This window comes from Botrytis deweyae, assembly GCF_014898535.1.
Source record: "Botrytis deweyae strain B1 chromosome Unknown BDEW_008, whole genome shotgun sequence".
Lineage (NCBI taxonomy): Eukaryota > Fungi > Ascomycota > Leotiomycetes > Helotiales > Sclerotiniaceae > Botrytis > Botrytis deweyae.
In genome coordinates this window covers 312,292-340,076 of record NW_024066215.1, presented here as the reverse complement: position 1 = coordinate 340,076, position 27,785 = coordinate 312,292, and the positions used below count along the sequence as shown (strand labels likewise).

At 42.3% G+C, this 27,785-nt stretch overlaps 5 protein-coding genes across 5 annotated transcripts; 4 read left to right on the top strand and 1 right to left on the bottom strand.

Moving 5' to 3' along the window:
- Positions 1-4: 4 nt before the first annotated feature.
- On the bottom strand, positions 5-4,460 carry EAE98_004289 (uncharacterized protein; the record flags this gene model as incomplete). The annotated part of the gene is made up of 5 exons (XM_038951909.1): positions 5-3,371; positions 3,424-3,987; positions 4,078-4,102; positions 4,154-4,324; positions 4,376-4,460. The coding sequence occupies 5 exons, from the start codon at positions 4,458-4,460 to the stop codon at positions 5-7; spliced, it is 4,212 nt and encodes a 1,403-aa protein (XP_038811445.1).
- A 2,071-nt stretch (positions 4,461-6,531) lies between these two features.
- EAE98_004288 (uncharacterized protein) lies at positions 6,532-7,307 on the top strand (the record flags this gene model as incomplete). The annotated part of the gene is made up of 2 exons (XM_038951908.1): positions 6,532-6,723; positions 6,777-7,307. 2 exons carry the CDS (start codon positions 6,532-6,534, stop codon positions 7,305-7,307), a joined length of 723 nt encoding a protein of 240 aa, XP_038811444.1.
- Positions 7,308-7,972: 665 nt separating this feature from the next.
- On the top strand, positions 7,973-9,853 carry EAE98_004287 (uncharacterized protein; the record flags this gene model as incomplete). Its single annotated transcript, XM_038951907.1, has 1 exon — positions 7,973-9,853. One exon carries the CDS (start codon positions 7,973-7,975, stop codon positions 9,851-9,853), a length of 1,881 nt encoding a protein of 626 aa, XP_038811443.1.
- Positions 9,854-13,042: 3,189 nt separating this feature from the next.
- Positions 13,043-15,186, top strand: EAE98_004286 (uncharacterized protein; the record flags this gene model as incomplete). Its single annotated transcript, XM_038951906.1, has 2 exons — positions 13,043-14,404; positions 14,458-15,186. The coding sequence occupies 2 exons, from the start codon at positions 13,043-13,045 to the stop codon at positions 15,184-15,186; spliced, it is 2,091 nt and encodes a 696-aa protein (XP_038811442.1).
- Positions 15,187-23,141: 7,955 nt separating this feature from the next.
- EAE98_004285 (uncharacterized protein) lies at positions 23,142-27,785 on the top strand. Its single transcript, XM_038951905.1, has 5 exons — positions 23,142-24,658; positions 24,775-25,284; positions 25,352-26,349; positions 26,408-26,778; positions 27,012-27,785. Exons 1-5 carry the CDS (start codon positions 23,317-23,319, stop codon positions 27,394-27,396), a joined length of 3,606 nt encoding a protein of 1,201 aa, XP_038811441.1. The 5' UTR covers positions 23,142-23,316; the 3' UTR covers positions 27,397-27,785.

Here is a 27,785-nt window from a genome sequence, read left to right as displayed (position 1 = left end):
TATATTAATAAAGGTTCAGATACTCAATAACTCCATCATATTCTACCAATCGACCACTTCCGATGAAAGTCGATACCCTAATCATACCATTCAGAGCCGCCCCTCTCAGTATTGACAAAACATTGGAATATTTCTCTTTCTTATATAACGCCACCTCAAGTAAACAAAAAACTGTTCTAGCAATCTGAAGGAGTCGCTCATCTTGCTCAAGGGGAAAGAAGATTTGATCGGCCTCTTCAACACACTGGGTAAAAGCTTGAGAAAGTTCTTGAGAGCGATAGTCTACAGTAACTTGTGCGAGATCAAGAATCTGCGAAACCAAAGGCCTCACTGATAAGCGGTGGTGCTGTATCTCTTCTATCGCAAGCAAGCTGATAATGGAGTTAAGCAAAGCTCTTAGATCCTGAATCTCAACCGGAAATGATTTCAAATTTTCCGCAGCAGTAGGTGTATCACACCGTGCAAGAAATTTTTGCGTCAATTCAAAGCCATCTTCGATGAAAGGCTGGAGTACCAATGCTGCTGGGCTTTCTTTTTGCTTGAAAGCCGAGCGAAGAACTGCAATACCTGTAATTGCGAGACCAATACCTTCGTTGTACTTGTTGTCCTTTAGGCATTCTTGGTAATCTTTCAACATTTGGTGGATTGGCTCTTTGACTACATATTCCATATTTTTTTGAATAGCCATAGTCCATTGTATCACCCATTCATTACTCAGATTCTCCAGTAAGGTCTCATTCTTATCAATGGATACTGCTCTCATGATCTCTATCCCAGCCTTTGAACATGTTTCGGCGTTGATTTGATCTTTGTTTGTGACTGCTTCTGAGAACCGCTCCACAAAAGCTCGTATGAACTCTTTTATTGGTGCCTTCCCTGCTTCACCCAGGCTCTCGACATCGTTAATAGCCTTGATCCAAAGCTTAGAAATAACAAAGGACAGGTGCTTGAACTTCTGGCCGCGCCCAACGGCTGTCAAAAGTAGTTCAATGCCCACAAGAGCTAGAGCCTCGGCTTTCTTAAATCTTTCATCTGGGCTCAAGTCTGGGTCGATCAAGTGTTGCTTGAGTTCAGCCGCACGCCTCTGAACCACTTTAGTCAACATAAACTGCCCAAAAACAGGATAGGAGACAAGGTTGTTCAATCCATCAATCCATGTATTGGCAGTTAGCCTAATCACAGCTCTATCCTTATTCTCAATAGCATTCTCCAGGATCTTCACTGCAGCTTGAGTCAGTAGATTCAGGACTTGTGGGAAATGCTCTTCAAAACTGTTTTGGGCCAGATTAGTCGCAGCTCCGCGATAACCGGGAGACGCTTCACTAGCATGCCTCATTGCTGAGGTTGAATCATGATCATCATCTTCGAAATCTTTGCGTGCTAACCCCATACACAAAATGCTAAACAGCCTGTCTCGATGAAAATGTCTGCGGCCAAAGTGTCTTTTTTTCTTGGGTGTATCGGAATCATCGTGGATCTTTGTTGCCAATGTTGTCACGTCTTCGAAGACGTTTTCGGCAAGTTTTGCTAGCCGCTTAAGAAATGTGGTTTCACCCTTTCTGATTTCATTTCCAAAGAGAATAACAAACTGGTCAATGAGCTTGTTGATTGTATCCATACTACTTGCTTGGACAGCGCTTTTGAACAATTTGCGTTGGATTTGTTGCTGATCATGAGCTTTGGAGGCAGATAAGCCAGCGTAGTCTGCAGCATTTGGATCGCTGCCCAACAAAAGTTTCATGATTTCATCGTGTCCGCGGTCTGATGCAGCATCATAAGCCGTACCCATCGGTCCAGTGGCTTTGCGGACCTTGGCACCTTTTTCTAAGAGCAGACGCACAATATTTGGATAACCATGATATGCTGCTATACGAAGAGCTGGTCCTAGTTCACCGCTTTGGTCATTGATATTCACCCCATTTCTGATCAGTTCCTGAATGATCTCCACGAACGGGGCTGGGTCCAGGCCGGGGTTAAGCCCCGCAACTGCGGCTGTCACCGGGCTTCCGTATGTTCTATCTGCTACACGAACAGACATTCCTTGTGAGCAAAAGAGTTTAACCAGATTTGAGTGACCATTAAATGCAGCAGCATGCATTGAAGTTCCAAATGGCCCGTCATTTCGAATTTTCCTGAGCTTTCCGCAATATTTAAGTATTGTTTCAGCACAATGGCTACATCCAATAGAGGAAATGAAGTGAAGGGCAGTACCGAAAAGGCTTTTAATCTTCACATCTGCTCCAGCCTCGACGAGAACCCTTATAATAGCCTCATGATGTTTTCTGCAAGCAGCAATTAAAGCTGTCTCGCTGTTTTTATCTGTGGAGTCGAGTTGAGCTTTTCTTTCTATAAGTAGCTGTATTACTTTCGAATTTCCGTAATAAGCCGCGTAATACAGGGGGCTGCGACCTTCCTTGTCTTTTGCATCGAAGTCAGCGCCATATTCGATCAACTTCTTAGCAGTGCGGCTAGCACCATCAAGATCACTCTCATTCTTTATAGCCCAGTGGATCGGCCTCAACTCGTCAATATCAGATTTATTCGGGTTAAGCCACCCCCTATCTCTCAAAGTATCAAACAGCCTGAAAAGAGCGAAGTAGCTAATGATGTGGATGTAGGTGATGTTTTTGGGTATCTTCTTTCTCAGATTGAGCATATGTATCTGAAATGATAGCTGCAAATTGCCTCTCTCTTCGACTGCTCCGTCCTTGCCAAAAAGTATCTTCAACAGATTGAAAATTCCAGAATGTCGTATTTCTGGATTGTTTCCATCTTCAGGCACGAAGCTCTTCCCAAGGCTGGTAGCCCAATTAGAAGATGCGAATGATAGAAATGGCTCCTTCTGAAGGATTGTCTCAAGACTACCTGGGTTGAACCATGTAGCATCATTCGAAAGACCTCGAGGGAGATCCAGCGAGCACAAGTAAGATAAACAGACTCGGGCAATCCTATGGTTGTATATCTCTGGCTTGTATTTTCTGAAGAACTCAAAGACAGTTTGATGGCAGAATTGGAAGACTCCAAGTTTTTCGTTCATGCGCAGCAAATAATAGCAATAGCGAATAATCATAGTAGGATTGCGGTTCAGTTCTTGGTATAATTTCTGGTTTGGTATCCCCTTGGCATCCAAGGAGACAGCTATAATGAGAACCTCTTTTGGCATTGGTCCTATATTATGTGCTAGAAGAGCAATCGCTCTTTGGCATATCTGTTGCTCAATTGGTTCTTTTGTGTTTTCAAAGTATTCGGCATAGCGTTTGTAGAGTCTTTGCATCTCTTGTGGTGGAATGAGGCTTTCTAGGGCATTTAAGATTTGTGATTCCATTTCCATGTTGCAGATATTCAATGTTTGCAAGCTTACCCACAAGAACCTAAGATCATTCATGTCAGCTGAAGTAGAGAAGGATGCTTCACTATACTCACATCCCATCAGCTTTCTGCATTAATTTGTCATAAACCTGCTGCCTAAGCTTAGATGTGCGCCGTAAGACTGCTGAATGGAGATTTTTCGACAGGTAAGTTGCGATATCTCCTTTACTTTTCTCCGCCGTAACTTCAATCGGAAACAGTTTGTGTTTTCGTAGATTCTCCATACCATCGCAATCACGAGAGCTGATGGCTACACTGATGCGGTTGATTGATGTCCCCTTGAACTTTTGAACCATCTCGTTGAGTCCCATGATCATTTGATAGCGAGAATGTGAATAAAGTTGATCCACAGCATCAATGAAGATGTATATATCGCGTTTCAAGGAAACCAGCAGTTCATGTAGCTTGGTCTCAAGAAACTGTGTATCACGATTATTTCCGAAAGTATGGGTCGATCGTTCTTCGGTTGTTAGAACCGCTTGGTCCCAAAATGTCATCAACATGTTTCGATAGCTTTCTGGATTATTTTCGTCACTGATGTAGAAGTACAATAGACGTATAGCTCCATGTCCTTTCATCGGAAATCGATCCTGGTATGTGCTCTCAATTAAACGAGACCTGGACAGCAGAAAGATTAACCATTGTTTGTTCACGAGGATCAGACTTAAGTATTCAATGAAGACAACGTCAATCAAGCTGGAAACTTACATCAAAGTTGATTTTCCGCACCCTCCTGTATAATTATCAGTATGGCGTTGTGAACTACGCGATTCAAGAAACTTACGAATGCCATAAAGCCAAAGAAAGGAATATTCCTCATCCATTTTCAGCCATGATTGAAGATCGGTCTCCTGCAATAGCCAGCTGCATGTTCCGGAATGTTCCCACGCTGTTTTAGTCCTTTCATGTGCATCCTGTGCAATATGTTTCAGGGACTTGCTTGCTTGAGTTTCATCTGCAAATGTGAGTGTTACTGGGACTTGTATTGTAAATGCCCGGAACTTACATCGAATATTATCACCATAGTTTACACCTTGCACCAGACCAATATTGCCGTTTTGATTGATTCTATGGCTAATGTTTCCAGACATGACGATGAACAGTTAGTCTGTAGATCAGCTATTGATGTGCTACAGGATGACAACTTGAATGATAATTGATATTGTCTTTGTTGAATTGGGAGTTAAATTAAGAGTTAGATTGAGTCCAGCCGAGTCGATAGAGATGCAATGATAGTGGTGGTAGTGGGTGTCAAGATATAGTCACATGTACTGGGCCATGCATCGTTATCATGCATAACCTCCGCTATTGAGTAGGACTGTAAATGGGCCTTCGACTGTATATGATTAGACATTACAACACCATAGGGTAGTTATTTCACTCCTCTGGATGCAACATTGTAATCGTGACAACAAATACATGAGTTTCCGTAGTATGTCGCAGTGAATTACTAATCGCTGCATCGTATCCACACGTTAAAGAATTCCACGCAAGTTGAAAGTTGGATTGAGCTGCGCAAAGAGGTAGTATTTTTACAACTGTTTCTATCCCATCATCTAGCAGCAACCTAGGGATGGCAACTTGATACGACGGTCAGTTCAAACAACATACTGATACCCGTATGACCGACGAGCTCCTAGCGCTCTATGGTCAGTTCGATGATATGATGTTGAGGTTCACTAATACGGCAATTTGAGAAACTTATTGAATATGAGATCTATATTCGATGAGATGAGTTATGTGACAGTATATCATCAAATGATATCATTCAAAAAAATCCTTGAAACGGCCACTGGCACGGAAGAAACGGGCTGACATAATATGATATGACAGTGCAGAAAAGACCGTCTTTTCACAACCGTACGGCCGCCGGAAGTCTCGCTTATCAGATCAGAAAAGTTTTTAGCTTGCAGATCCAGGGGGTTTAATTTTTTGGTGATGGTGGTGATGATATTTATGTATGTCCAACGGATGGAGAAGATCCCCGTACCTATGACATATGACCTCCCGTAGGGTGTGAGGACGTGCTAAGCTAAGGAATTACATACAAGTTATCTGGCCCACCTCAGAAAGCATTTTATGCACAAGCGCTTGACCATAAAGCTCTGCTCGTACGGCCAGAAAGTATGCAACACTCCACTCACACATGGGCCACCAATCACCTTGTATTTTACCCCCTTATGGGACGTGCCTGTCAGTGGAGTGTGGCATGCTTTATGGCAGCACGTGTATCAATGATAGCATGCACCCTTTGTTTGGTATCGAGCTATCAGGCCAGAAGAAGGCGGATTGAAAGAAGGGTAGTCGGAACTGGAGCCGAGAAAGAAGGGTCGTTTCGCTGTATTTTTAAGCTAAGTCGAGAAACGAGATTCGGTGGCTGTCCGTTGGCTACTAGTCCCTCGTTTTGGTATCTGCACGTCTATTTTGAGTAACAAAACGGGGCTGTAATGGATGGCACAAAGGCCACAGCTTTGTGGTGCAGCTTGTTTGGTGCTTTGGTGGGGCGTTAGGCCGGAATCGTCTCAGCCCAATGCAAAGCCTCAACTTTGTGTTTCGTTGGAGACCATTCACATCTGTAAGTTAGTGGGGTATGTTGATATCTTTCTCGCCGGAGTTGACAGCCCAAAAAAAACCTGGGGTGTTCGTAGTGGCTCTATACTAAATAATCATCTTTTTCTTCAAGCAATTAAAACTTGATCTGTTGCGCCGATATTGTAAATTTACATGTTTATAAACCTCACACTGATCCATACAGATCCCTCACATGTACTCTTGCTGACAACACACGTTGTGATTCCTCACGTATAATACACGATAGGATTACAAAAGGTCTCTGCTACTTGGTATTTTCAAGGAACCGAGTTGAGTGGTCTGTAGATACAGACAACGCCGTAGCTTCTATTGAGTGTGTTGTTGAAAGGGGCGGAGTGGTAATACTACATCAAGTATAATAGATATTAGCCAATCCGCAATATGAATATTTCAACCGTCGTTATGATTGATTGACTTATTTTGCACGAATGCATACATTTGAACCGACTCCGTTTTGATATAAATTTCTTCCGTCACTTTGAATTCTGAGAAAGAATCACAAATCGCCTACGACTACTTTTTTTCTTTTAACATCAAATAAATCACTAGTATCTGATTCTTCTCCCAAATATGGACGGCTTTAGCACAGCCATCAGTCTCTTTCAGTTTGCTGTCGACACACTAGGCTACATTCAACTTGCAAGAGAATTCAAGGATGACTTCGAAACTCATCAGCTAAAGCTCGACATTATTCAACTTCGCCTTTCTCGTTGGGTGAAATTGCTGGCCTCACTATCACTAGCAATCCCAGCAAGAATGCGAGTGGGTATACATACGATTTAGCTTCTATAAACGAAATTCTTGGTCATATTCAGGATCGCTTATTGAGCGCTCAGGGGGAAGCAAGAAGGTTACAGACAAAGCTAGATGGAAAAAGTTCGCTGCCACTTGATCCGGAATCATGCCTACCAACCGATCTAAAGAAAATTCGAGTCCGGTTCATGGGATTTCTCGGCAAGCGTAAATGTCAGGCATCCAAAGTCATCGAAGGCATTAAATGGGTTTTTTACAAAAAGGATCATTTTGACAAGTTTGTAGAGAGCATCTGCAAGTTGATCGATGATCTTGAAAACATAATTCCGGAGAATGACCGCGAGAAACTCCGCGAGCTCAGTGATGAGGAGTGCATGGGTATCAGCAAGTCTAATTTAGAGGAGCTCAAGGAAGTTGTTGAGGGGTGCGATCCGTGGTTAGGGAGCTCTGTGGACGAGAAGTTGAACAATAGTGGGGCAGGAACTGTCATCAATCAATCTCACAATACCGGTAGTACAGTTGGAATTCACAATGGGGACAACAAAGGGATCAGTTATGGTGCTAATAGCAATCAGTTGAATACATTCAATTGAATATAGTAAAGGTTATAGATGAGATATATAGCCGTATGACTATTATTAGTTATTTGCTCGCCTTGTTGTTATAGGAGCTGCCTTTGGGGTTGGAAGTGATTAGCGATCTCTCTGTTGGACAGACTTCGTCAGGTTGTACAAACATGTAGTATAGGGTTTCTATTGATATATTTCATCCCGTCTCCTTCCCACTAAGAGGGTTCTTACTGCCTATATAAAATCGTATGCCAATCTACGCATGCAGGTTACAGACGCGATGCAAAGTAGATATCACGTGAGCTGTGTATCACGTGTTGTGGGAGCCGAGGCTAGTTCAAAGTGGATTTGGTGGGGAAAATAAGCTTGCATGCACGAAACATCTTTTGGGCGCAAGGCAAACCATACGTTAAGCTGAACACCATAAAAGGTATCAAAATATTCTTTCATATATGAGCTTTCTGGAAATGAATACAATGGTCCATATGATAAAGAGCGAATTCACCAGTTTTTAATGCCAATATCTTCCAAGATAATGACTAACGCTTTGACCGAGATTACTGAAACATTCCCGACAGTCATCTATCTTGGCCATTATGGTACTGCAACGACTCATTTTAATGAAATGGGGACTCAAATCGGCGGTTTGACACCACGGAAAATGATGATCAATTAACAAACAAACTCAAATGGATTATTATTCGCCCCCACCAGCATACAGTGAGACTCCGAGGCCATTACGGCCTTACGACGGTGCGAACCCCTCTCGAATCCAGCGCAAGCCCGTAACACTCCAATTGAATCCAGCGACGCCCTTGGGAAACAATGTCTATGATCCGACAAAGTATGGTCGAAATCTATCAGAAGACAGCAAAGCGGGGAAATATAGTAACGACAAAGCTGCTCAAACTTTAGTGTCGCAATCGCACACAATTCCTATTCAACCCGCCGGTTTTGAGACCCTTCAAATCACCCAAACGGGTACACACATTGAAAGAACAATTTCTGCCCCGGTCGCCCCTTTAAATCTACCAGCCCTCAATGACGTTCCCAAAATCGCAAACGAAACATCATCAGAACCATCATCCACTCCATCCACATCCTACGTCTCAAAGGCATTTCAAGAAGCACGACATTTCGCGGGAGGACTCATATCTCATCCATCAGAAAGCACAAAACACTTTTCTATTCTACGACATTCACACGGTCTAGTATTTTATCAAGGTTGTTCTACAACTCTTACGGTTTCAATCTTCTCAGATGCACCTTTACCGCCAGATCGGCAGGTATGGCTTCAAGACAAAGGGTGGTCTGGGAATACTGGGATGCGTCTGAAAGCTTTTGTAGGAAATAATAGTAGTTGGATTAACGTCACACCAACAATACCCATTTCAGCAGAACAACTAAAAGAAAATGATGAGCGAGCCTGGCAACGAGATATCAAGAAATTTTTGAAGAAAACAAAACATCCAAAACATATATTGCGCGAGACTCTTGTAGTCCGCATACCGGTTGAAGCAAGCGATGGCTATTTCCATCTTGTACTCTGTCAGGGTGAGAAGAAAAAAGTTTTGTGTCCAAGTCCGGTTTTCCGCATTCTTTCTGCTTCGACAAGTCCTTCTTCAATGAGAGGTGCGAGTTTGAGTACCTTGCCATTGGAACTTGGGGCTATGGCTATGACTGTTTATGCCAACAAGACAATTGGAGGGTTGGTTTCTCCAGTTACATCTACTGCAATGAAAGTTGCTCAACCTTTCATGCCTTCTAAAACCCGGAAGGAAGCAGCCGTGGCACTTTATGGAAAAAGCGGAACAGAGGATATGGTGAAATCGACCATCACAAATGGAAATATTCATTACAAGGGAATGAGAAGTTTCTCATATAATCAAGCTGGAAGTGGAGACAATGAGTCGGGACCAAGAGCTCCTTATCCAATTTGTTTCATAGCACGATCTGAGATTGAAATAAAAGAGGGAGATTATTTTAGTATGCCTGCCATGACTCTATCTGGTATTGCAGAACATATATCTCATCAACTCCGAGGGCATTATTTCGCATGGGTTCGACGACGTCCGGACAAAGGAACACCGCGTCTCGATACAGATATCTGGTCGCAAACCGTAATATCGTCGTTACCAATGCAAGCATCCAATCTTCACAAAGCGACGATTACCGAAGCCAGCAAAAGAATATTCAAAATCCATTTCATATCCGATTGTTTCGATCCCCAAGCCTATGATATGAAGAATTTGGAAATCAAAGTCATGGGATTCATACGTCCAGATGCGCATCCCGTATCTGCAAATGAGATAGAAGAGGAGTTGGTCGCTTCACTTAATGATATTGTTTTTGCGCAGACAATACTTGATAAACCGGTTTTTGTACCGGAGACGGGGGAAGGGCAAGGGAGAGGATTGTTGGAGAGAGCTACGACGGGATATGCGGATGTGAGGTTGAGGGCGCAGAGGGAGTTGGATAGAGTACCTTTGCATAAGATGGGGTTGAGGATGGAAGTAGATAGGTTGAGGGATGCGGGGGTGGGTTTGAATGGATTTTATGTGGTGAGGTAGGAAGAATGATTTATGATGGGTCAGTTGGTTGGGTGGGATTGCTGGGATGATGTATTTGTAGTACATTTTAATCTTTAATCTTTAATATTGATATATGCACGGTTTTCAACTACGATATCATCAGCCTAGATCTGTCAGTTCCTATCGTTGGAGATTTGTCACGTGATGTATACTTACAGAACATCCTCTAAAATAAACTTCATCGAAACTTCCTTTCGATTTCTTCACTTACTGAGGTCACTAGAGTAAGATAGATCACCCCCGTCCCCATCCCCCCCAGCCAAGCTTACATGCATCAACATCGACATGAACAAACACAAGAACAAATTGATTTAAATCGGCAATACCTATCGTAGGTAGGTAAGAAATTATAAGCTGTCTGAGATTACAGTTCTGTACCTGCTATGATGTAGCTTGAATTACCTGAGAAAAACCCATCATATCTCATTATATCATATCCATCAATACACCTACACCCACTACCTATACACCACCACACACCACACCAATCCCCGGAATCATCGGAAATTTACAAGAATGCAGCAAGCAAGCAAGCAAGCAAGCAAGCAAGCACGTGCTCCACGCGACAAACGATAAAATGGGGCTAGTGGATGGATCTAAGCCTCTGTGTCGATCGTTGTCTTGTGTAATTTTAAATATGTAGGTGTTTTTTTGGGGGGAAGAGGAATTATGAGGATCGCTGTGGTTGTGAACTTGTGATGAGGTTTTTTTTTGGAGGGGGGGTGTTTGGGTGTTGGGTTGTTTGGGTGTTGGGTTGTTTGGGTGTTGGGTTGTTTGGGTGTTCCAGCTGTGATGTATGTGGTTTGATATGAAGTAGGTGCCCAGTGGATGATTGGATGTGATATGTATGATATGTATAATATGATATGGGAATGGAATTGGGGATTGGGAGGGGAGGGAGAAAAGGTTGTTTGTTTGTATGGATGGATGAATGTATGTATTTTTGAGTGTATGTATGTACAGAGGTACCTACTGTGGAAAATCGAAAGTGGAAAGGAAAGAGGAGAATGGAATGATTTTATTAGTTCATGGTTACTCCGTAGTGTACTTGGGGGATCGTCGTAGATCTTGTCTGTGAGTTGGGGTTGGGGTTTGTGAGGCGACGATGATGATGGTGGTGTGATGTTTATGGGTATACTCTGTAGATTGGGTTAGATAGATAGTTACCTAGTAGGTAGATAGATTGTCATAATATTAAAAAGGGAAATACGGAAAAAGATTTATTTTAGTTTTTCACTTGTGATGAGATGGTTATAATCTACTGTACAGTCTGTACTCCTGAATCGTAATCTTACATTGTCTGAATACAACCGGCTGATGTCAATACCACTCGGATGTCGGATTTTTTCATAATACATATATATATATATATGGATATGGATAGGTATACACCTACCTAGATAGTATGATTAATCATCTTCACTCCAAAGTTCAACGGCTTTAATAAAATGTAAAGGGGAAATTTCTCTAGATGAATATCTAGGACTCTACCTAGATAGTTTATGTTAAGAGAGCTGGAGGTTCGGGAGCAAGGAATTATAGTAGGGACGGAAGCGCTTATAAATTAACGAATACGTGGCTTTCGATGCTTGAGATGATAAGGTTGAAGATTGTTGATGTTACGGAGGAGAGATGGGTAGGTAGGTAAGGAATTACCTCGGATGAGGGATGAGGATATATTGTGTTATGATTTTTATGATTGATTGATTGAGAAGTATCTACCTAGTAGGTTGATATGTGTGAATGTTGAAGAATGATATGATACTTGTTAACATATACTACCAAGGTACCTACTACAATCGCATTGGTCGTATATTTCTTCATGTCACGGGTTCTTGACTCTTTCTTCACACACTCACACTCACATTCACTCATTACACACCCTCTCAATCCCTTCATTTTGAAATTTTGATTCATTCACTCATCATTTATGATTTACCGTTCAACAAACGAATCACTTTCCCATTTCCTATCTATTCCTGTTCCTGTTCCTGATTATGCATGCCACATTACCAGCATGCAAGGGGGGTTAGACAGCCAAGCTAACCCAATTCACCAGACCTAGTCTCAATCAAGGTAAGTGATAGGTTCCTGTTGAAACACCCTTGACAATCATCAAGAATCCTCATTTCATTTTCTGCCCGTTCGCCAATCACATCTCACCTTGCATCGGATAGGTCCGTGTCTGGTTCCTGGAGCTTAACTCGATTCGGACTACCGTATAATCTGAATCCCTGGATCATGGTCATAAATCAAGCAAACCACGGGACATCCCAAGTATTTCTGTAATTGTCACAAATCGATCTTACCGCAAGAGGAAATAGTTGGATCAAGGGATTAAATGAATTCGGATCAACCTTACTGGAATGGACATTGGTTTATGACACTGGGGTGGAATTCTCATCATTTCTCCGCAATCCGCTCCAATGCACACCACCACCTTGGATATCCGCGCAAAAGAAGAGACGAACCCTTTTTCCTGTGGTAGACTAGACTCGTAGTAGAATTATTCTCTCACGCTTGTACTCTGTACCACCCACCACATACCACATGCATGCCACCCATACCACCCATATGTACCACCCATACCACCCATACCACCCAATCACTCACCACCTACCATTCACATCCAATCCAATCCAATCCACTCTTTCTCTCTACCCTTTCCTCTCTCTCTCTTCCACCCTCAACCTCTCCCTCTTTTCAATTTCACCACCATCGTTGCTTTTTCCTTCCCACCCCCAATCTTTTAGAGTCAAGATTAACTCTATCTCGTCGTCCTTCCTTTATCGACGAGGGTAAATCAACTTCAATCGGTCAATAATTCCATTAATCCTTGGGTTGCTTTGATAATTATTGAAAAATAATCATTGCTCCGTCCATTCACACACACAGTCACTCTCTGCGACGGGAAATTCAATAATTGGATTACATTCTTTACACCAACCTTCAAACGCGATTGACTCCCATTCCCTTCTTTTCGAATACAATCCACATACAGTCATTAGATGAATACCTAGTCGATTATTACAATAATCATACCACTATCGTACACGATCAACAAGAGATCCCGTCGGAGCGAAAGGATACTACTGTCTCGAAAATATTTATTGACGTCCACCCACAATCCAATCCATACTCAATCCACAGATCTTCAAATCGCTCAAGATGAAAGGTCGTTCTCATCAACATGCACGTCATGCGAAGCGCGCCGAATTAAATCAGGAAGATATCATGGCAGCACCAATTGAGGTCAGGCAACCAGATCCAGAACCAGCTTTACAAACAATTGTATCGGTTGTTTATGTCACCGCTTCACCAACCTTTAGCGGATCGATCGCAGGTTACTCAACGGTCGGACAAGAAGATGAAACAACATCATCGGCTGAAGAGACACACTCCTCAACTAAAACTACAGCCGCCAAGACCACTGCTACTTCTTCAAGTGCAAGTCACACAACCACTTCTGCCTCGACTCTGAAAACCTCCGCTTCCAGTTCTTCCACTTCTTCCGAACTTCCCAGTTCCCTCGTCGCCACTACGTCGGTAGGAAGTTCGGTTGCTCTTCTCGCAGCCACCGATAATGTACCGACAAGCACCGCAGTCGCCTCCTCTACGGGTGCTTCCTCGGCCAATGCTTCCTCCACTGCTGCAGCAGATACATCGAGTTCCGGTATGAGTGCTGGTGGTAAAGCAGGATTGGTTATTGGTATTTTGTTATTGTTTGGAGTTGGACTTGCTCTCCTTTTATTTTTCTTCAGAAAGAAGAAGCAAGCGGCCAAGGCTGAACGTCTTGATGATGAGAAATCTGCCATGGTAGCGTCATCAGCTCGTCGCGCGGAAGCCACACGCGTAGAAGTTCAACGTCAAGCAAGTCAACGTTCAAATGGAGGAGGAGCAGCTGCAGCAACAGCCGCTCATCGTCTATCTCTCCGCCCTGTGACACAATTCCAACCCTTCAATGAGAAAACTGGAGCCAGTCAAGCACCTTCTCAAATGGGTGGCATGTTAACCCCAGTGTCAACTGCGCCTAGCTATCACTCACAACAACCTCAAGACCAGAACAGGAACAATCCATTTGGTAACCACGCTGAATCTATCGATACCCCTAACACCAATGGCCCACCTATTATCGAAGGTTTCAACGACGGAGGTGAAGTAATTGCTACTTCTGCTGTCGTTGCTGCTGCTGCATCGTCTCATGCTTCTAATTCTCCAGCTCCAGCCCCTCTCAAGCCAGTTGGTTTAGCTCGTAGTGCTTCTAAAGCCGGTAATGGTCTCAAAATGGATTTCACTACTAAGCCCAACACAGTTTTGAGCCCACCAAGTCCTTCTGGTTCTGAATTCAGTACTGCATCAGGTGCTACTCAAGCTCAATCTGTAACCGGTTTGGCTATTGCTGCAGCTGGAGGTCCTCCTAATACTACTGTTCACCGAGTTCAACTTGATTTCGTTCCTTCCATGGATGATGAACTTGAATTGAAAGCTGGCCAATTGATCCGAATTTTGCATGAATATGATGATGGATGGGTAAGTTTCCATGAAACATTTTACTCTAAATTACACATACTGATTGAACACAGGCTCTTTGCATTCGTCTCGATCGTTCTAAACAAGGTGTCGTTCCTCGAACTTGTCTCTCTACTCGTCCTGTTAAACCACGCCCTCAACAACCTGGTCCTCAGCAACGTCCCATGTCACCTGGTATGAATCAAGGTCCTCCTCGCGTTCCGAACAAGGATGGCGGTCCACCTTATCCATCTTCTCCAATGAGACCAAATGGACCACCCAATGGACCTCCAAGACCCATGGGACCAAATGGACAAGGCCCTCCCCGTGGCCCTGGCATGAAGCAAGGTCCCCCGAGATCTATGTCCCCAGCTGGACCACCAAGACCAATGGGTCCAAATGGACAAGGCCCTCCTCGTGGCCCTGGTATGATGCAAGGTCCTCCAAGATCCATGTCACCAGCTGGTAATAGACCCATGACTCCACAAGGTCAACGACCAATGGTCCCTCCCAATCACCCAAATCAACAAAGACCAATGACACCTCAAGGCTCATCTGCTCCAAGACCAATGACTCCACAAGGTCAGGCGACCGAACAACGACCAACCACTCCACCAAATCATGAAGTGGCTCCACAAAGTGAAGGACGTGCTCGAAGTGATTCGGATACCGATCCTATCTCTAGACAACCAAGTCCTACATTGATTACATCCGCGCCAACAGATAGTCCTTCATCTCCACCATCTGCTCCAAACATCAGAAGTCCAGTGGAGCGAAAGCCTGTTCCAGGTCAAGCCCTGTAATTTACCCACCTATCAAACGAATATGGGATGAACAGATTATCTATATCCCAATATAGACTTCCTTCAAGTACAAAGATAGGGTCTTACATATGGCGCAAATGGGAATCGAATTGATCAGACAAAATTCGATATGAACAGAACGACGAATGTACACAAGTTTTTATTGGCGCATTTTCATCAAATCGTTTAGCAAAGTTCAATATTTTCTTTCTTCACTTCTTTCGCACCAAATTTGCAATTCTTTTGTGGATGGTGTTTTTTTTTTACGTTGTTCTTTCGGAGGAGTTCAGAACCAAATTTAATACACTTATTACATGGGCTAATAACAATAATGTGTATCTATGAACATTCTTCTTTTCTACGACGGAGCTTTTTACTTTTGAGATACCTTTCTATTCTAGGAAACATGTTATGTTGGGTGTGAGTTGAGACTTTCAGGTTTCAATGCTAGTCATTGATGGAAAGATTGATTTAGGGGGAGGAAAGAATGGGAAGTGAGATGAATTGGTGATAAATTTCAATTGGTTGGCATGAGACATTGAGCCAAGAAAGAGCTGTGCTTTGAATCGATTCGATGGCTTTTTTTATATCATCCTTCCATTTGAGTGGTTTGGTTGATTAGGATTGGTTTTGCTATTATTGAGCGGTAGTATTTTGGGGTTGTAGATGAGGAATCTGTGGAAGGAGAATTTTTGCTAGGTCTCATTCATTATTTGATTGATCTGGTTTTGAGATTAGATGATATTCATATGTGGATATGAGATGATGGGAGGGGAGATGTGATTAAGTTTGACTTGGGAAGTGGAGATATTTAGTGGTTAGATAGGGATAGGGATATGAATAAGAATAAGAATAAGAATAAGAAAAATAAGTTTTATCATGGTTTGAGGGGGTTTGTGAGATTCTTGTGATGTGATGTGTGAGTTTAAGCTTTGATGGTTGAATTTGATAGGATGGGAAAGGGGCAGGGTAAGTTGGGTGCTAATTGAAAGAATGAGAAATGGGAATGGTAGTTTTATATATCTAGATATCTAGATAGGTTGGAGAGAAGGGGGAGTAATGAGAAGATTAGATTTTGAGGATGTATTAATGTTTTGTTATCTTGTTATGTTAGTTGAGTGGTTAGGGTTTGGAGAGTGAAGGGGAGGAATTTATTGTGGTATTGTATTGTATTGAGTGGGATGGGTGGATGGAGATGGGATGGGATGAGAAATAGGGGGGTAGGAGGGATGAGAGATAGGGTGGTAGGAGGGATGAGAAATAGGGGGGTAGGAGGGTAGGAGGGTAGAATTTAGAATTTAGAATTTAGAAGATGGAATGTGGAGTATGAGAGGTGAAGTGTGGGAGGTGAACTGGGATGGGATGGAGGTGAGGGAGTGGAGGTGAGGGAGGTGAGGGTGAAAGAGTAGAGGAGTGGAGGAGTGGAAGAATGAAGGTGTGGGAGAGTGAGGAGTAAAGAGTAGAAGAGGACATTGGAAGAGTAGAAAAGTGGAAGAGTAAAATGGGAGTTGTGGGGGAGGGGGGGTTGGGAGGATTTGGGAGAATTTAGAGGATATTTTGGATGCTGTGGATGTTGTGGATGGAGGGAGAGGTGGGGATGAAGTGGGAGGAGAGGTGAGGGAGGAGAGGTGAGGGGGTGGATGAAGGGGATAGATGAAGGGGATAGATGAAGGGGATAGATGAAGGGGAAGATGAAGGGGGATAGATTGAAGGGATAGATGAAGGGGGATAGATGAAGGGGATAGATGAAGGGGATAGATAAAGGGGATAGATGAAGGGGATAGATGAAGGGGAGAGGAGAGATTGAGATTGAGATTGAGATTGAGATTGAGATTGAGGATTGAGTATGAGATTGGAGTATGCTGCGTGTGAGTGTGCTGAGTGGAGTGTGCTGAGCAGAGTGGAATGAGTGGAGTGAGTAACGTGAGTGTACTGAGTGTGAGTATACTGAGTATATCAAGTGAGTGAAGTATATATATATCTATCTATCTAGCAAAATAGGAGATTGATTAATAGAAAGAAGAGGGAGAAAGAAGAGGGAGAAAAGAAGAGGGAGAAAGAAGAGGGAGAAAGAAGAGGGAGAAAGAAGAGGGAAAGAAGGGGAATTGATTTTTGGATCGAGGGGATGCGTATTGATTTTAATCGAGGGATATGGGGAATGGGGAATGGGGAATGGGGAATGGGAATGGGGAATGGGGAATGGGGTAATAGATATTAGGTGATTGGGAGAGAAAGTACTTGTTGTTAGTTTATTAGTTATTTCTTTGGGTTAGGATTGGGATTGGAGGGGGAGTTGGAGGGGGAGTTTGGAGGGGAGTTGGAGGGGGAAGGTTTGAGAGGGATTGGAGGTTTGGGTGGTTGAAGGTAAGTGTAGTGTATTAATGGGTGGGTGGGTATGGTATGGTATGATACCTAGGTATAGTATAGTATGATATAGTATGGTATATTATTAAATTGATTGATTTAATTTAATATATATTTAAATTTTAAAAGGACTTTTTTTGAATTCTTTAAAAAAGAATCGATAGGTAAATTTAGGATTTGAGATTTAGGATTTGAGATTTGGAATTTGCGCTATAAAACTCTATATAATAAGACGAAATAATATTAGAGATTTATTAAAGAAGTAGTATTACATCAAAACGACGTATATGATATATATGAGATTAGAGGAGACTCGTAGTGAGGGAGAGGGGAATTTCCTCGCTTGTTGGTTGTGAGATGGATAGATGGTTTGGAGGTTTGGAGGTGGGGAGGTTGGGTGGGTGGTGATTGATAATACTAGTTAATTAGGAAGATGAAATAATTACCTAGTCGGATATGATGGTAATAATATAATGATACGGATAATATAACTTAAATGTAAATATACCTAATTCATAATAATATTAATATTTCCCATATCGGTGTTGATCTAAATTTATATCTCATATTATATTATATTGATCTCTCTAGATTCTAAATGTCAGAAAATCAATACAGGTAGATTATAGATTTGTGCTAGAGATTAAGAGAAGTGAGGTGAGATGAGATGAAATGAAATGAATTTTTGATGGGTAGAGAAGGAATTTTATCTAATTTTTAGATGCGTTTTGGAAATTGGGATGAGGTTGTGGTTTAAGGGAAGGGGGAAGGAGGATGTTATAGTAGTTAGATATAGCGGGATAGAGGGATGATAGAGTGTAGACGGAGTAGAAAGAAATACAGTCTCTTACAACTAAAACCCATTCTCGCATCCGATCAAAACTCGACTACGAGGAGAAATTCATCTTCAATATGTAATATGTAATATCCAACTCAATACCATAATCTCTTTTCTTCATTCCCTGACTATTATACTATAAAAGTAGAGATGGGTAAATGTGAGTATCTAAGTAATTCTCTTTATATTTATTTAAATTATGATATTATATTATAGTATATCTATTTACTATCTGAGTATATGTACGAAATTGAAATTGTATTAGGGTGGGTGGTGGTTTGATTTTGATTTTTGGGTTGTGCAGTGCAGTTTTTGGGGGGGAGATGGGTATGTGGGGTTGGGATTAGTTGATGTGTATATGTATAAGTGTGGGGTTGGGAGGAGGGAGGAAGGGAGATTGGGGGGGTGAATTGGTGTTTGATATTTGATATTTGATATCCTGTGGGAGAGGAGGGATTGGTGATGAGGAGGATTGATAGTGAGAGGGATTGATAGTGAGGGGTGGGAAGTCCGATGCTAATGACGAAGGTAAAGAGAAGAAATCAAATTTTGAGAATATGACGAGAAAAAGATAGAGGGATTATTGGTTTCTGGATCTTTGGGGAAGGGGGGAGATCAGCAACATACTTACTAGGTAGTCACAAATACGGTGGGTGTATTTTATTTCCCAAGGCTTCTCCTCGATAGAAAAGACAACTTGGAGATACGTCGTCTAGATTCTGACATGCGTTTTATTTGGTAGGAGATTCCTGCGCTTGATGCAGAGTTAACGGGCCGTATAATAGATCATTCGGAATTATTCTGCATTGATATAGATACCCTGATGTCGATGAGTGGACGATTCCCAGATGCACTATGTTGTGTTTTTGTAGATGTTTTGGTTTTGACTGGGAGTTGTGGGGTTTATGGATGGGTACTTGGTGTTGGTAGGAGAGGAAGAAGAGGGATGTGATGGTGATTACTGGCGGTGTGTGGAGATGAGAGGTTGATGGTCTAAGAATTGAAAATTCATAGGTGAGAGATGGGATTGGAGAAGAGATATTGAAGGGGGGAGGGGGGTGGAATTATACTGTATCATGGCATGTTTCTCTGAGAAATTCTTTTGCAGAACAGCTCGAGTCTAGATATATCGAATTCTGTTTGAGAGAAAGCATGTAATTTTCTATGCTGATGATTCTCCTTTGGCTTCAGGCAAATATACAGATCAAGAGAGAAGTAAGTTGTAGAGAGTCAAAAGTGATGTTTCTGGTTGTTCAAAACTTGACAGTGCTTATTGAAGGGCATGCTTATGGAACTATACCAAACTATACCAATAATCTTGGTGACAGTGGGATCTTTAGCATTGATAGTGATGTTTTCAAACTATCGGGTTCTTTCCTAATACTAACATTCCTTGATGGGATATTCCAGAATTAGAGATTTGAAAAAGTCAAGGGAAAGACGCATACGATTGGCGAAACTCATAGCGGAGCAGTGTACATAAATGTTTGGTATGGTTAGATTATAACTGTTTTATAGATGCGGAATGCAAACTTTGTGTATTAGATGAACTTTTTAATTGCTGTAGAATTGAATTGAGTATTGAATGGCATTGTTTGTGCGATCACGATTGATCAAAATCGCTCCATCTTTGCAATTCTCGTTCCTCTATAGAATAACCGATTCGGATTTGATATGGATACAAAAAGCACAAGTCCTCCTATCTTGTAGATCTTCAGCATAATTTGTATGCCCTATACTATACAAAATAGATTTCAGGAAACCTTGTTTCCCGATTGTGAGTTTGATCAAATTTTCCATTCAGTCACATAACTTCAAGAAATTCCCGTGATACGAATTAACATAGCGAAGGATATTCGACAGCACTTGATCAAATACTACAAACAGTTCACAAGAATAGAAAAGAGGAAAGAGTAGCAACAGCATGATATGCAATAATAGTGACGTCAGGAACGATGAGAAACCGTCTCTCCATCTGTGTCTCAAGAGTCTGAGACATAAAATATCCCATCATCATCGAAAGGTGCAACTAACACTTGAAATTGCAAATTTCGTTTTCTATCCATTGAATCGAATACCGGTACACTTAATAGATATCCACGAAGAAACATGAAAAACCAACGCACACAAGTTACAAAATCTCTATATCGCCAGGATCTTAGAGTACCAAAAAAAAAACAAATCCATCTTCTCGGCCGAAAAAAAAAAACATCAGTCTTAACTCTTCCCCATTTTCCCACTCGCCAAACGTGAAAAGAAGTAAGGAGGCCTGAGCCCCAGCACGACCCACAGCAATTACCGAGCTTCTTCACGGACGGACCAGAAAATGCTCTTGCGCAGCGTCAATTCCGCGCTAGGAAGTGGCTTGGGGTTTATTTTTGAGCCGCAGAGTGGAGGTGTCGGAGACGCTAGTGCCTACTGGGTGGACGGTTTGATATGAGGATGTTATATTAATATGTTTGATATAGGGATTGATATCGGTGAAGGAAGGTTGGGAAGGTTGGGAAGGTTGGGAGGAGGGAAAGTAAGATGGTATTATTATTAGATGGGTATATGAGATGTGCAACATTGGGTGGTTGTGGGGTCTGAGATCTTGATGGGAGAGGGGATGTGGGAAATGGGATGGATGGATGGTTATGGGAGAGGCTTTTTGGAGGGGATGGAGATCACGGTATCTGGGGACCTATTATTATTAGGCAGGTATAATAGATGTGCAACAAAAGTTTGAAGAATAGAAGGAGAGAAGGAAGTGGAGACATGGTGGAAGATGGATCGGATTGTATCGAGGCCTGTGTTGGTCGTGGAGGTGATCTGGAAATAGTTATAGTACTATTTGTAGGTATATTATTATTAGAAAGCTATATCAGATGTGCAACAAAATCTATTCTGAATCATAAAGAAGAATGGAGGAAGTATGTAGAATATAGGGTTAGAGAACTTACTTCGGGGATAAAGTATATATGACTTTCTGTGTCAGTGGTTGGACATATATACATGTGAATTGTGATGAAGAAAACCTATTTCGAGTAGACTTTGTATGTGCTCACTAGGTAGTAGGCAATCGAATGACGGATAGAAGGTTTGAATGAGATTGAAAGTCCTGATTTTCAGTACGATGATTAGATAGTTTGAAACACTGGGTTCACTATGTACATAGTATGATACTTTCAAATATAGAGAGTTTGTGTTCAATTCCTCAATCCGGAAATCTTTGGTTTGATGTTGAAAATTTCGACCAAATCCAAGAGGAAGTAAGTTTTTTCGGCCCGTGCACGTGAATAGTACCACCACAAGTTCCAGAAGTTCTAGCTCTTCCCAGGAGTTGTCTCGGAATAACTGAGACCACTTTCTTGTAGTATGTTCTAAATAAAGCCTACACAAAGCCACATGAAGCACGATAAACTATTCCAAAAGCCTCACCTGGCTATCTCACACCGTACTAAACCATTCCCTCGACCACGAGAAATCGGAATGTTGCATATCTAATTCGTGATTCTAATAATATCCTAGAATAGTAAACTCTCTACCTGCTCTTCATCAAAGACTTTCTGATGTCAACAACTTCGCCTCGATCATGGAGTGACCGGTCTATAGCCGCTTTCAACCAAGGCAGACAGTATTATCGTAAAAGATATCAGATGAGAAGTGGGGGTCAGAATACCTCGGCTCACTCGGTTGCTAACAGGAGTGGGGAAATCGAAAGTTCTGAATGGATCAGGGCGGATGATGGTGTGATCTGAGCTTTAGGTAGAGCTTTTATCCGATTTCTGGACTCGATATTCTGCAGTCTCAAAGTTGGGTCTATGGACCGAGAATGTTGAGGCAGAAATAATTGGAACTTATCGGCCTAATTGGAAAAGCTCGAGCTCCAACGCATTCGAGTGTTGGAGGCGTATATAGATGTGCGGCGCTGCTTTGGTAATGTGGCCACATAGTATGTTTGTCTCGATCTTTGGTTCCCAAATCAATCGTTGCATTTCTCCAGGTCGAAGGAAAGATTAGAAATGAAGGTCAGAGATGAAGACGTAGAGGAACGCTTGTTTCTTTCCCAAACCTGTATTTTTCTCAACATACGGAGCCACCCTGCTTGTGGTATTCTAGTGGTTACTATAGACCTTCAAGCGATAGTCTCTTGAGCTTTGTATGGGTGCTTGTTGTCTGAAAGTGTTTTGATCTCGAGCGCATGGTCATCAGCATATTCAGCATGTTCGGCATGGCCATCAGCATGTTCAGCTGGCCAGAATGCCATAGTAGCCTTCATGAAATTGCTGCCAGTGTTGAAGCTTAAAGTTGGTACTACCAATTATCTCGCTTTAACAACGCAGGCTTGTATTTTGGCTCTCACTTTATGGTAAGCCAGATTCTGAATTTTCAAATGCTCCACAGTTCTGTAAGCAAAGTGTCAGGTCACGGGTCTGTTGAAGAATGGAAAATTTGTCAAAGTGCCCCTCGCGATCATGTACTGTTGATCTTCAAGTATCTGCTAGAATTTAATAAAGCATGTCGGCGGCATTGAAAAGATGAAGCTCCAGTCACGAGATGTAGAATTCACAAAGGTAAGAAACGGAAAATATACAAATATGGGACGATAATGATTTACCCCGCCTGCAGATAAGCGGATGTAGCTGCCGTTTACACACCCTTGCTCTTGTTTAATCGACCAACCAGTGAATTGCCCGCATCCAGTCAACGGTTACCTGCAGCTCACTGAGCCTTACCTTTCTTTACCTTTCCAATACCATTCATTACCTTCTTATACTTTCCACCTTGGAAATATCAAGTCTCTCTATCCTATCTTATCTGAAGTCATTCATATTTCTCCCACATTTGATGCTTTCTTCTCTCTGAATCTTCTCGCCGGTCTTGTGATATTCTCTTGACTTGATAATTGTTTCCATCTCCACGGTGGTGACATTCATCAAGAGGCGATGGAGGTATTCGTGAGAAACGTGCCAATTCATACTGGAGAGCACGATCTTCGCAATTTTCTCAGGCCCAAGCTGAATGCTCTTGCAATTCGTGCATTTCATTGTTACACTGCGCGAAGCATAGACTATGCGAAAATCACCTTTCGGACGGCTACAGATGGAGAAAAATTTCTACGCAAGTTTGGTGAACGGAGACCAAACAATAGACAACGAAATCCGAAAGCTACTCCGGCAAAGCTTGTTTATCACAGTACGCCGATTTATTGTGAGAAGAGTAAATCAGCTGCCAATCCATATTTGCTCCGATGCTTGGAAAAGGTAGAGAAAGAACGTGTTGAGAATTCCTATCTTAATCATGGCCCACCAGTTGCTAACACTTCGTTTGAATGCTCTACAATCATGTGTGGCAATTGGAATTATGTTGGAGAGAATTTGGTCTTCATGCCGGAGTTGATATGGCAAAGTAGGATCATTGTTCATTTCAAGGAGAGAGCAATGATATTGGTTCTGAATAACGGATCAAGGATGGTAATTCGGTATGATACAATTGAACTTCTCACAACTGATGACGGTCATTACCCAGGAATTACTGCGACGCTTCATCAATCCCCTCATTTCTTCAATCCGCCCCCCAAAGACCTCCTTGAGATGATCGATATGTTTGGTAATGTAAACCTCAGAAACGGCAGCAGGCCCCACACAAAAAGGTCTCGAGTCGCTGGTTTTGGTGATAAGCACAAGGAAATTGCGGGGAGCTCTCATGTGTATCGCTGTACATTCAAAGACACAAACGGATTCTCATCGGTTATTGAGCAAAAGTTGGAGACATTGAAGAATGCTCGAGGCATTCCTCCAATGATTCATCATTCTGCTTCAATCATTAGTCCTAGAGAATCTCATATTATCGGACTCAGGAAACTCCATGAAGCTTTAGAGAGTTTCAATAACGAGCTACCATTCCCATTGACATTTCAAGTCCAAAAGCTAGCCCAGAACGGATATTTGTCTCCTCGCAAAATAATCGATCTTCTACCAGCCTTCACTTCAATGTTTGAAAGAACTACTCTTCCAATTTGCGTCACGACCATGAGGAGGTTATTTTTGCAAATCCCATACCCTGGACCCAATGTCAAAGCGGAAGATTTTGACGAGAACGCCATCATTGAACTACTTTTGGATATTGAGAAAACCTCGACTCAAGAGGCCCAGTATGCCGAAGGATTTGGGGGCACAGCCTCTCAGAATACTGCTTTGATCCATCGGGTTACCATTACTCCCGCCGGGATGTATCTAGATGGTCCTGAGTCTGAGAGTAATAATCGCATACTCCGTAAATATGCTGGTGAGTCTCATTATACTTCTCTCCTATCCTCTTCCTCCCATTTGATTTGAATCGTAACCCCTTTCGAATCCTACAATACTATTCTCACATACTGACGACCGAGTTTCTATCATTAGGCAGCCATAGTAACTTTGTACGTGTGACCTTCTGCGATGAAGATGGCGGAAGAATTCAATATGCATCAAATGTCTCTAACGACGAGATTTTCGACGGAGTTTTCAAGAACGTTCTACAAAATGGTTTCTCAATTGGAAAACAGAAATATGAGTACCTAGGCTCTTCACATTCTTCTCTTCGTACACAATCTTGTTGGTTTGTGGCACCTTTCACACAAAACAATGTATATCATGATGCCCAGCGTATTATCCGCGACTTAGGCCAGTTCGGAAATATTCGCTCCCCGGCCAAATGTGCGGCACGAATCGGACAGGCATTCTCTGATACACCAATTACTCTCACTCTTGATGAAACTGTCACAATAGAAAAAGTTGATGACGTCGAACGAAATGGCAGATTCTTCAGTGATGGAGTGGGCACAATGTCGGAGTTATTGATGCACAAGATATGGGATAAATTACCGAATAAACACCGTGTGAAGCCGACTTGTTTCCAAATTCGCTATCAAGGTTAGTGTGACCATCTTATGACTCTACGATATAGTTGTTCTTGAACTCAGCTTACCAATAATGACAGGCGCCAAAGGAATGATTTCTCTGGACAGTCGTCTCCCAGGCGTCCAGTTACGACTCAGAGATTCTATGATAAAGTTCGAAGGATCGAGTTCGAATGATCTTGAAATATGCGGCGGTGCATACAAACCCCTCCCTATGTATCTTAATCGACAATTCATTAAAATTCTGGAAGACTTAGGAGTGCAGCCTGAATACTTCATGAGGCTCCAAGCAAAGGAAATCTCACGAATGAGAGCAATCACAGCCAATGCATACAACGCATCGACATTTCTTCAAAGCAAAAGAGTCGGAGATGTTGTTCTTCTCCCACACCTTATTGACCATTGTTCTGCTTTAGGTTTGGACTTCAGAAATGATTTATTTTTACGGGATGTTCTCGAAATGACAGTCTTGATTGAGCTTCGTACTTTGAAGCACAAGGCCAGAATACCCGTCGAGAAGGGTTATCATCTACATGGTATCATGGACGAGACTGGAATTCTAGAGGAAGGCGAGATTTATTGTTGTTGGCTTGAGGATGGAAGACGCACAACTCTAGTCGGATCGAATGTTGTTATCACTCGTGCTCCTGCCCTTCATCCTGGAGACATTCAATGGGCGACTGCTGTGGATGTTCCAGCTGATTCTCCGTTAAAGAAACTTTACAACTGCGTTTGCTTCAGTCAGAAAGGTCCTCGGGATCTACCAAGTCAGTTATCAGGTGGAGACTTAGATGGAGATCTCTATTATGTCATGTTTGATCCAGATATGAAATTAAAGAGGACTGTAAGGCCCGCAGACTACCCACGATTGCCACCTCTAGACATCGGCCGCTCAGTCACACAACCAGACATGGCAGATTTTTTCCTGACTTTCATGAAGACGGACCAACTTGGTGTTATATCCAATAGACATCAAGTGTATGCAGACCAAGATGTGATGGGAACCGAGTGTTCTAATTGCCTTAAATTGGCGGAGCTTTGCTCGACGGCAGTTGACTATTCCAAAACTGGAATTCCGGTATGATATTTTTTCCCCAACAGACCGAGATTCTTCACTAACTTTTAAATTCCTTTAGCCTAATCTTGGTGACCCAAGTGTCCCCAAGAGTACCCTCTGGCGTCCTGACTTTATGGCTCCAGGTCCTCATATCAAAATCTCCCATCGGCCTGATGATCGTCTGGAATTTGTGAAAGAGTATGTTCCAATTGAGGCAATGGACGAAGAGGATGAAATCACGAATATCAAGTACTATGAAAGTAAAAAAGTTTGTGGGCGCCTTTACCGTGCGATTGATGAGCGAAAAGTCTTTGAGGATATTCAAAAGCTGAACGTACAAGCTAATGATAGTCCTGATGTCATGCAGCACATGTGGGAGTTCGTTAAATCTCGTTCCCAGGGAATTCAATGGCAACATTTGCGCGAAGATGCCCTCGAGATTCAAGAAATGTAAGTTCTCACAAGGTGTCAAAATAGTCCAGACTGTGGTCCGATGATGAAGGGCTTTGATTTTTGGATTTGTTTAGAACATTCAAACAATTCGAATACCTGAATTAGCTCAATTGTTGAGTCACCAAAAATTGGAGCCTCAAAACCAGTCCGCTAGTCTCGACTATTGAACAGCCCATATTCTCATGTTTCCCTTTTCTTTTCTATGATTATTCCAGCTAACGAAAATACAGTTATGAGAACAACATGCTAGATATAATGCATGAGTACAGTGAACACCCAACTCGTCCCATCAGCGAGCGCGAGGTATTCGTTGGTAACATTCTCGGAAAAGTTGGATCTGTAAGCAAAAAGCAAAGAGAGCTGTGCACCAGCATGAAAGAGAAATATGACGAAATCGCGGCATTCATTGTCAATTGCATCATCAAGGTCAATGATGAGTATTCGGATGAGGCTCTCGAGCGAAGCATTGCTTGTTTTGCAGTTTCTTTGGATGATAGAAAGAGGAAGGGCGCTCGAGACGAGCCTCTAAAGAGCTTCAGATATTTAGCTGCGGGTGTGTGCTTGAGGGAAATGGAGAGGGTACCTGGTCTTCTTCCGAATAGTTGGCAGGGATAGAAATTGGTGATTCATTGTTCGTGAGAACTTGATACAGAGTTTTTTCTTTGTCAAGGATAAGCTATTATTGCATCAGACTTGATGGAGATGAGGGGATGGATGGAAATACGGGCTTCTTATGACTTTAATGGCGGAGCTTGATGGGCTTCTAATGATTCGATGTCTCACGGTTTCATTTTCTTTTCCAATGGTTTCTGTTTAGATTTCGCTGGTCTCTTATTTCATGGTAAAATTCAGCTATCTAGATAGAGAGCTTTAGAAATTCCCAGAAAGTTCAATAAACCCATGATACACAATGGCGCGAGTGACTTGCATAACACTTGACGGCCCTCTAGACCGTGTATTCGATAGTCCAGACTACAGTCCAACAATTGAAGTCTCTTGAATGT

What these genes read in the sequence shown, in the direction of transcription:
- EAE98_004285 (XM_038951905.1), top strand. Translation starts at nt 23,317, where the DNA reads ATGGAGGTATTCGTGAGAAACGTGCCAATTCATACTGGAGAGCACGAT. An exon ending in TTTCCAAATTCGCTATCAAG is followed by an intron (nt 25,285 to 25,351) that starts GTTAGTGTGACC and finishes CAATAATGACAG; the next exon opens with GCGCCAAAGGAATGATTTCT. An exon ending in GCCCTCGAGATTCAAGAAAT is followed by an intron (nt 26,779 to 27,011) that starts GTAAGTTCTCAC and finishes ACGAAAATACAG; the next exon opens with TTATGAGAACAACATGCTAG.